Genomic DNA, 9,662 nt, shown 5'->3' with positions numbered 1-9,662 from the left:
GCACCCAGGACGATCGCCCGCGCCCACAGCACGGAGGATGCCTTCGTCCGAAGCCGGCAGGCAGGCTCAGGGAATCTGGCGAAGGGTGCTGGGAAAGGGTACCGGGAAGGGGGGGCGGGGCCCGGGGCGGGCCTATGGGGGCTCGGGGCGGGGCCCATGGCTTGAGGGCGGGGCTACGGGCGGGGTCCGACAGAGTTTCTCTGCTGCGCGCGCCACGTCTCCCTCAGCGAGCTAGTGAAGGAACGGGCCGGGGAGGGACGAGCCGCGCGGGGCGGAAACTAGCTCCTCTCGCGAGAGTTGGCGACGGCCGCGGCGGCGGCGGCGGCGTGTCCGTGAGAGCGGCGTGGGGGCGGGGAGGAGAGGCGGCGGCGACGGCGGCGGCGACGGCGGTGGCGTCCGAGCTACGCCACACGGGGCCGGGGCGCCGGGAGCCGGAGAGCAGCGCGGGGTCGTGGTGGCGGCGGCGGCGGTGAGGGGAGCGCGGCGGAGGAGGCGGAGCTATGGCGGGCCAGCAGTTCCAGTACGATGACAGCGGGAACACCTTCTTCTACTTCCTCACCTCCTTCGTGGGGCTCATCGTGATCCCCGCCACCTACTACCTCTGGCCGCGAGACCAGAATGCGGGTGAGTCCCGTCGGCGGTCCCGCTCGGGCGCGCTCCGGGCAGCCGCTCCTCTCCTGGCCGTGCCGTCCCGCCCGCAGGCGCTGCCCGGTGTCCCGGTGACGCCGCCCGCGCGGCCCGGCCTGAGGCCCCGCCGTGCGCGGGGCCCGAGCTCGCCGGCGATTTCCGGGGCCGCTCGCCCGCCTGCCCGCCTGCGTGGTCCCCGGGAGTTTGGCTCGGACCCGCTCCGCGTGGTTCTGGAAGTCCCTTGCCTTCTGCCTCTTTGTCTTCCCCGCCTCTGCCCGTGCTGGGTGTTCTTTCCGGAGCTAGCGGCTCGGGCTGGGGAGGATAGGGATCGGGGGGAGGGCGGGAGAAGAGTTGGCAGACGAGGAAACGGAGTGCGGGCACAACTCCGCGACCTCCGCTCCCGCCACCCTTCTTGCCTCTCATCCCGGTGTCGCGGCTGCAGCTGCTGTGACAGAGGTTTGGGGGCACCCCTGAGCTGGGTGGCATGTTTGGGACTTCCAAGTGAGCTCACCAGCCACCCACCCCTGTCACTTCCTCCCGTTTGCTTTTTTCATTTGTTCACTCACGTCGTGGGGGCTGGAAGCGCTGCCGTTATTCCTTTTATCAAAGCCCAAATAGGTTTCTCCCCGCTTGCTTTCCTTTTCTCTGTGGAGTTTCCTGTTGGCCACGGGAAAGTGCAAGTAGGAAGGATTAAACTCGGTTCATTGATCGGAGGAGGTAGTTGTGGGGTCGCTAGCCATTTGCTTTTAGTTCTTGAGCCTTTTCACATTTAACATCCGTGGCAGAACGCAAGCTAAAGTCATTTCTCGGAATGTTAGGTGTATTCTGAAAGTGAGGTTGGATTCTGTGTTTACTAAGACATATGGCACGGGATATTCTTAAAGCTGACGGCAGCAACTGCCAACTCCTAATGGGTTTTTTTCTGGTGGTGGTAGCCCTAATTAGTAGGTTTGGGGTATAACAGCAGCGCTGAGGGCAAGCTTTCTGTGTCTGCTAAGTTGCTTTTAGGTTGGGTGTGGTGATCTAGGTTGTGTACTGTACCTGGTTACCAGTGAAGCTCAGAACTTGTTACACTTTGATGAGGGAACCCAGTGTCCTATAAAATTAGTTATGCAATGGAACTAAAGTAAATTTCGGATAAAGGGTAAGCAAGGATTATATCTCTGTTGTGTCTTTGACAGTAAGTTTGAGTATCCATTACATGCAACAATATAACCAAAGTTACCTTGGTTTCTCATTCAGGGCTGGCTTATGAAATTGCATTTCGGACTCTTTTGTGTTCGGTGTTTCTAAGTGCATTGAGATAGTACGGCGTTTTGGACGGTGGTGTACATACATATTTTTGGTGTCCTAATACAGAAACGGTTTTTCTTGACTTGCACGCCCAAGCCATTCCTTGAGTATTTCAAGTTAAAGGGATCTATGCCCAGTGTGGTGGCTCACAAATACTGTCCCAGGCCTTGAGAGGTGGAGGCAAGGTGATTCAGAGTTCAAGGCCACTGGTGCCTGCTACTTCGTGATTTCAGAGCCAGCCTGGCAACGTGAGTCCTTGCAAGCTGGTAAAGGCCCTTCCTTGTCCCAAAGTCTGACAACTTGATTCTGGACCTGGGACAAAAGGGAGGAAGGGAAAAACTGACTCTTGAGACTAGTCCTCTATCCTCCATAGGAGGGCTATAGGTACCCGCCCATACTGTGTAACTAAAAAAAAAAAAAAAAAAAAAAAAAAAAGAAACAAAACAACAAAGAGGAGGTATGCTTTTCATTATTGTATCTTATGTTCATTTACCACCTACTTGTCTGTGATTGGTTGTGTAGAAGACAAAGGCATTGACATAGTAGGTAGAATGGTTGAATATTACCAGGAGCTGCTCTGATTTCAGAAACTCCTCTCTGTGGAATTAAGACCTTGCATGTGTTTTTGAAAATTGAAAGTGTCGAGCCAGCTAGTTCCAGAACAGGCACCAAAGCTACAGAGTAGCCCTGTCTCCAAAACCCAAAAAACCAAAAAATAAAAAAGAAAGAAAATTGAAAGTGATTTTTTTAAAAAAATGATAATTTTGGGCTACAAAATTTGTTTGATAGCATATACAATACGTACTGGTATCCCTTTCATTAGAGGAGGGCCTTTGGAGAATGCTAGTAGTATCGATGAAAGGAATTAATTTTGACAGATAAATCTTGACCCTCCAGTATTAGTTTTAAAAATCTTTCAAGTATAGTGAGGAACTTGATATGGTGGTGGATGCCTTTAATCTCAAATATGTGGGAAGCACAGGCAGGTAGAACTCTTGACAGTTAAAGGTTACACAGTGAAGGACTTGTCTTAAACCTAACCAAAAAAAATGCAGTGAGGTAGAACTGTTAGTGTTGCCCTCAGTTTTCTGGAGACCCTGGAGGTTAGGTAAGTTTCCTGTAGGGCAGATGCAGCATTAGAACACTGTTCCTTCAAAACCCTTTGTTTCCTTATTGTTAGATTAAAAAGATACATCATAAACTCTGTTGTAACTTCACACCTGGCGCTCTGCTTCCGGTGTGCCTTAGTAAATATACACCTGTTGATGTATTTGTTTGATCTTGCCCCAAATTCATTATGGGAATGAGGAAGGATGCTTCAGTGCTATTCTAATCATTAAGAGACTTGTTGGTTGTCACTTGCTTTTTCCTGGATTACTGTTACTTATATTGTTTCTTTAGAACTACAGTGTTAGTAAAATGATGCTTTCATTACTATGACCCCTCCCTCCAGTCCAGTTGCAAGGTCTTGAATATCAAAACTCTTGAATCACAGGTTCATCCAAAACCCCTGAAAAAGAAAATTTTCAAACATGTTCGTTACAAAATAAGTTGCTCATTTGTTGTTGTATGGTTTTATGGTGTTATGCTTTTATAGATTTGCATGATCATTAGAAAACAATCTTGTTTTCCTTTTGGAATATTAATTTCTTTGACTTTTAGTAATGTGTGTACGTGTTTTTTAAATTGCACTTTCATTTATTTTGTGTGTATGTTTGTAGGCAGAGGAAAACTTCTGGGAGTCAGTTTTCTTCTACCCTATGGATGATCTAAGGATTGAATGAAGATTGTCTGGGATGGCTGCAAGTACCTTTACCTCCAGAAACCTCATCCTCCCTCTATGTTAATTGTGTGTGTGTGTGTGTGTGTGTGTGTGTGTGTGTGTGTGTATGTGTGTGTGTGTGTGTGTGTGTGTGTGTGTGTTCCAGACTAGTTCTCGATGTAGCTGTCCTGGAACTTACCCTATAGATCAGGCTGGCCTTGAATTCCGAGATCATCTCCTTCTGCCTCCCAAGTGCTTGTACTGTCGTTGCTTGGCTCCATGTTAATTCTTTAAAAATTTGAAGTATACAAGTTTCAAAGTTCACAGTTGTTTATGCTTGGCTTTCTTGGAATTACTGAGTTCTTGAGTATATTGTAAAATGTAGTGCCGTTTCACAGATTGTGAAATTTAGGGTTTGGGAAAATAGAAATAGCTAGTCCTCACCGTATTTGGTATGCTAATTGACTTACTTTCTAAACATTATTAGTGGAATCTTTTTCCATGATTTTAGTCTTTTGTGTTGGGCTAAGTATACTACGTAATTCATACCCCTTTTAGTAGTAAAAGGTCTTCTTGGCTGTTTGAAAATTGGCTAATAAAATGGATCTACATGAAAAAGTAATGACATGGACAGTTTAGATTTCCTTGTAACAGTGGTTCTTAGTAGAGGCTACAAGTAAAAATTACTCAGAGCTTATACACACAGGTGTCCCTAGAGACTCATCTAATCAGTCTGAAGTGAGTGCTACATGTTGCTATTTTATAACAAAAGGTCTAAATGCAGGTAAGTTTGAGAGGGCTGCTTAGAGAACCTTATTGGAATGGCATTTGTTGACATTATCCTGGATGGTAGTTTATTTGTTTTGGGTATGTGCTTTTTGCTAAAAAGCAACCCCTCCCAAACTAACCAACCAACCAAACAAACAAAAAACAGAACAGAAAACCAGAAATTAGAACCAGAGAGTTGGCACAGTGGGTAAAAGCACTTTCTTGATAAACCTGAACACCTCAGTTTGATCCTGGACCTTGATTCTGAGAGAATCAAGACTTATTTATCCTTTAACCTTCCACACAGACATTGGCATGCATACACACCACTACCACCATTAAAAAAAATGTGTCGTAGCCTTTTTGATTTAGAATTACTTCTAAAACAGCACTTAATAAAGTTCTGGAAGTCGAAATTAATTTTTCAGGACAACTCAAATTTTGTTTTTGATTTATGTGTATGAGTGTTTTACCTACATGTCTTGTAGGTATACCATATGAGTGTCTATTGCCTGAGGGATCAGAAGATGGTATCAGATTCCTTGGACGTCATGATCTAGAGTTATGTATGGCTGTGAGCCACCACAGAACTTAGGTTCTCTGTGAGAACAGCAAGCATTCCCTTAACTTCTGAGCCATTCTTCCATTCCATTATTCCCAAAGACAACTTTAAATGAAGTTTATAACCAGTTTATTGTGGTTACCATTATGCTGTGATTGGAGTCTTTAGTATTTTAGACATTCTCAAGATTCTGAAATAGTTACCTCAGCCACTTCCTATCTTTGTTTTTTCATAAATACTGTACTGTTACTTTGTGTGCACTGTCCTCTTTGTTCTTTCTGGTTTAGGTTTTTTTTTTTTAAATTAAATAATTAAATAAATTTCTTTTGGCATCCCAGTTGCTGTTATCAATGGCATGTGCCACCACTCATGCCTATTTATTTATTTTTTTAAAAAAATGTATTTTGTTATTTTTTTAATGGTGTGTATGTTTGTGTGTATGTATGTTGTTGGGGAGGGTAGTATGTATATGTGAATGTGAGTTAGTTCCTGTGGAGTCCAGAAGGTTCAGAAGGTTTCAGGTTCCCCTAGAGCAGGATTTACCAGGTAGTGGCGAGTTGGCCGGTCTGGGTGATGGGAACCAAACAGAGGTCCTCTGGAAGAGCGCAAATACTCTTTACTGCTGTGCCATCTTTCCAGCCCCAGTGTTTGTTGAGTTTTTGATTCCTTGACCCTTTTCAAAACTGCCTGATTTTGAAATCTGGATTGGCAGATTCCTGTACTTTTAGTAGGCAGGTCATCTGTAAAATAGAGACATAGAAGTCTCTTTTTACAGAATTAGAGTGGAGATTAAACTGGACTTTATGTTAAGTGTGTAGAACGTGTCTGAAATGCAGTGTACTGTTAGCGTACATTGTTTGATTTGCTACTTAACTCCTCAGGTTTCTGTTTTTATTTGAAGAGTTTAGTTGAAATGTTTTAAAAATTAATTTTATTTGCTTGTATTCTCTCAAGTAGTATTTAAGTCAATCACTCATATTTGAGGATATGCGTAGGTATCTGTTTTTGTCATTTAGCACTGTAATAGGAAAGTCCTACTTTAAAAAGTTTTAAGCTCTAGTCTAGTCTCTGTTTTAGTTTACTCTGGACTCCAAGCTTTATTTCTAGGGATGAAAATAATAACTTGCCATAAGGAATCAAGAAGTGTCATGAGGCTGGCTTGTGGTGCCTACCTGCCTTTGGGAGGCTGAGGCAAGAGATTATAAATTGCAGGTCATTCTGGACTACTTAGTGAGACTTATCTCAAAAACAGAAAACTCCAAACCAACCAGGCCTCCTAAGAATGGTTTTTAGAAAGAAAAAAGGTACACGTAAAATTCCTATAGAACTACAATGGAAATTTCTACATTTGGTAAATAATGTTTTCAGTTCTTCTAGATGATATTTTTTTCCCTAGCCTCTGCGTGGGTTTTTTTTTTTTTTTTTCCCGTTAAGCTGCAAATACCCAGTGCAGAAAAGCACAAAGGGGGCAGGAGAAATGGCTTTGCTAGTACCGGCTGCCAAGCCTGAATGCTTGGATTCCATATTTGGATCCCAAATGATAGCAGGAGAACTGACTCCTGTAAGTTATCCACATATGCACCATGGTGTACACACACACACACACACACACACACACACACACACACCAATAAAAATTTTAAAAGGGACAGTTCTTGCAGAAGATTCCAATTCAGCTTCTAGCATCTATAAACCACACCTAACTAGCTCCAGAGGATCCAACACCCTCTTCTGGCCTCAGTGTGTACCTGCATAAATGAAAAAATGAATGAGGACATGACCCTCATCCATATGGCAGAGGATAAGGTTTATTGTAGACATAGGGGAGAGCTTAGTCACAGACACCTGGAAGGGTCCAGACTGAACCCAACCAGGGGTGGAAGTAGTGAGAGAGAAAGAGAAGAGAGGAGGGGGCTTAAGAGAGGCGCCTAGGACCAAGTGCCTAAGAGAATGCATTAGCCAAAATGGCTGGGTTATGTAGGAATCAGAGAAGCTGGGGGACGGGCAGCCCAGCATTGGGCTGGAGAGTTTAGGATAGGGGGTAGGGTATGTCTGCCAGGATGGCTCTGTAACAGGTACTGGTGATGCTGAGAGAGGCTGGAGGACATTATCCAATTTGCTATGTTAATAAACACCTCAGTTAGCCATTGGTTGAGTTTGAGACCTAACACTGTATATATATCCCCCCCATAACAAAATATTTCTTTAAAAACTGAAAAGCATGAAGGAATGAACAGAAGTTGATTTTTTTTCTTATAGGTAATGATTTTGTTTTATTTAAACTAAACCCTCCCATTGAACATTTTTCTTGCTATGCCCCATATATTTTGGTATATCATGTTTTTATTTTCATTCTTCTTTCAATTGTTCTGGGTTCTTTGATTTGTTGAGTTGATGTTCACACTTCTATAAATTTTACTTCTTTGTAATTTTACTTGCCATTGATTTTTAATGTCATCCCATGTAGTCAGAGGAAAGATAATGTGATAATTTGTGGTCTAACCTATGGCCATCCCATAAAATCTCTGTACTGGAAGACATCTGGATGTTTCTGATGTTGGGGGTAGTGTTTTGTGTATGACTGGGAGAACTGGTTGGTAGTTGGTTTTTACATTGGGTCCTCTATTTGTATATACAGTAGGCTACTCCAGAAACACCAGAAGAGTAACTTGCTCCAGAGGATTGTAGTAGTGCCTAAGGCCAAAATTGACAAGTTAATCACAGTTTAATTTGAAGCCATCCTTCAAAAGATGTAAGCCTTCAAAACAGTTGTATAAGACAGATTCTGCTAGTGTGGTTGTTGTCTAGGTGTGGAAGACATATTCTCCATGCTTCTCTTTTCTTCTTGAATTTTTTTGTGAAGGTTTTTAGATTGTCTTACTTGGGGCAGTCCTCACTTGCCCCTCTACGTGGACTTAAGGAACTACAGCATTTTTCATCTCAGTTGTTTATTAGCTTTAAGGCAATGTGTACATAATGCTCTTTAAATATACTTGGAGGAAATTTAAATATTATCTTTATGACAAAACTGAGACCTCAAGTAGGTATTCAACTTGCCTCAAGTCATCAGGTTTAAGATTGGATGTTGGACCCAAATTAGCTAAAGCTTCTTTTTTAGCTGCTGCTTTGTACTCCTTTCTGTAATTAAGTAAATATTGCATAGTATTATAATATCAAAACAGCAACTGGAAGGTGCTGAAGGAGAGCAAGAATAGTTTTATTTTGGGGCTTGTGTGTTTCATGCAGAGAAGGTGATTTAAGATGCTTCTTGAAAAGAAGAAAGGTGTTGACAGAGGGTTTTCTGTCCTTCCTGGTCCCACAGCCATTCAATCCCAGAGAAACACACAGAGGTCTACATTAATCATAAACTGGTTGGCCTATTAGCTCAGGCTTCTTATTAACTCCTACTTCCTACATTAACCCATAATTCTTGTCTGTGTCAGCCATGTGGCTTGGTTCCTTTTATCTATGAGGCATTCTCATCTTCCTTCCTCTTGTATCTGAGTGACATCTGCAGACTTACCTTTCCTCTTCCCAGAATTCTGCTGCTCTGGTTGCCCTGCCTATACTTCCTGCCTGGCTACTGGCCAATCAGCATTTTATTAAAATACAACTAACAAATCTTGATGGTACAAGACCATTGTCCCACAACACTTCCGTCCCCCTTCCCCTTTTCAGGACAAGAACTCTAAATCTAATCTCCTTTGTTTAGCTTTTTTTTTTTGGACCATTATCCATAACAACTTGTAACCAACACTCTAAACAAAGACAAGCATCCATAATCCATTTTTTGGGGAATGTGGGCATAATTTTCCAGGATACTTCCTGCTGATTGGGGGCGCTGATCATCTTATGGGGTGTAATTAATTATTCAGCCACAGATAAGGCTGCACTTCTGGGTTCTAAAGGCAAGCATGTGCACATGGGCCCTTGGGTGAAATGCCTGAATGTTAAAGGGCCCCCGTGTGATCCATGTGCACACATGCATGGTTACATCCATGTATGACTCAGCTAAACCCTTGCGTGCATTTGTGAGTTTCATAATCTGCATCATCAGCATGTGACATAGTCACGGCAACCCCCTGTGTGCATGTGCTAGGCAGTTTTTAAAAGCTGGATGTGCCATCCCTGTATGCACCCCCTCTAATAAACTCCTAAGCGGGTTTGTGCATGTTCTGTTTCCTTCTCTCACACCAGGTAATTTCATGGGGACCTAAAGAAAATTAAGAATTATGGTCAAGTCCTGACTGAGAGGCCTGATCATCTCAGCCAGTAGTCTTGAGGTTGTTGTGGATGTAGAACTCAGAAATCTGGGCCATCTGTTCCTATTGGAGATTTTTAAGGCCTCTTCTTTGATCAAACCTGATTTTTCTTAACCCAGAATGAATTCATACCCTCTCATTTCCTGTGGAAACAAAAGCAAAACCTCTGTTCCAAAGTAACATATCTTTTGACTTAAATTTTGAAGTCAAGGCATTTTCAAAATATATATGTTGGATTAATCCAGCAGCATTTATAATCAAATGTCTTTTTAGCAGCTTTTGCTTCTTCTGAAGCCATCAAACAATTTAAAGACAACACAATAACATACAGTATCCAGATTCTCTGTGTATTTTTCATCTTTATGTGGCTTTATTTTACCCTCTATTT

The 9,662-nt window shown here is 43.1% G+C and overlaps 1 protein-coding gene across 2 annotated transcripts in view; it reads left to right on the top strand.

Moving 5' to 3' along the window:
* Positions 1-329: 329 nt before the first annotated feature.
* Positions 330-9,662, top strand: part of Sec63 (SEC63 homolog, protein translocation regulator) — a 73,750-nt gene continuing 64,417 nt past the window's right edge. Inside the window, exon 1 of one of the 2 annotated variants that reach the window (XM_050120571.1) lies at positions 330-624. In XM_050120571.1, the coding sequence (XP_049976528.1) occupies positions 501-624 (124 nt within the window). In that variant the 5' untranslated portion in view covers positions 330-500. The remainder of the gene's footprint in view (positions 625-9,662) is intronic. The other variant, XM_050120570.1, reaches the window with a different exon arrangement.

This window comes from Alexandromys fortis, unplaced genomic scaffold, assembly GCF_014885135.2.
Source record: "Alexandromys fortis isolate MF-2015 unplaced genomic scaffold, M_Fortis_MF-2015_v1.1 scaffold_175, whole genome shotgun sequence".
NCBI classification, from domain to species: Eukaryota; Metazoa; Chordata; class Mammalia; order Rodentia; family Cricetidae; genus Alexandromys; species Alexandromys fortis.
This window is presented reverse-complemented; position numbering and strand designations above follow the sequence as displayed.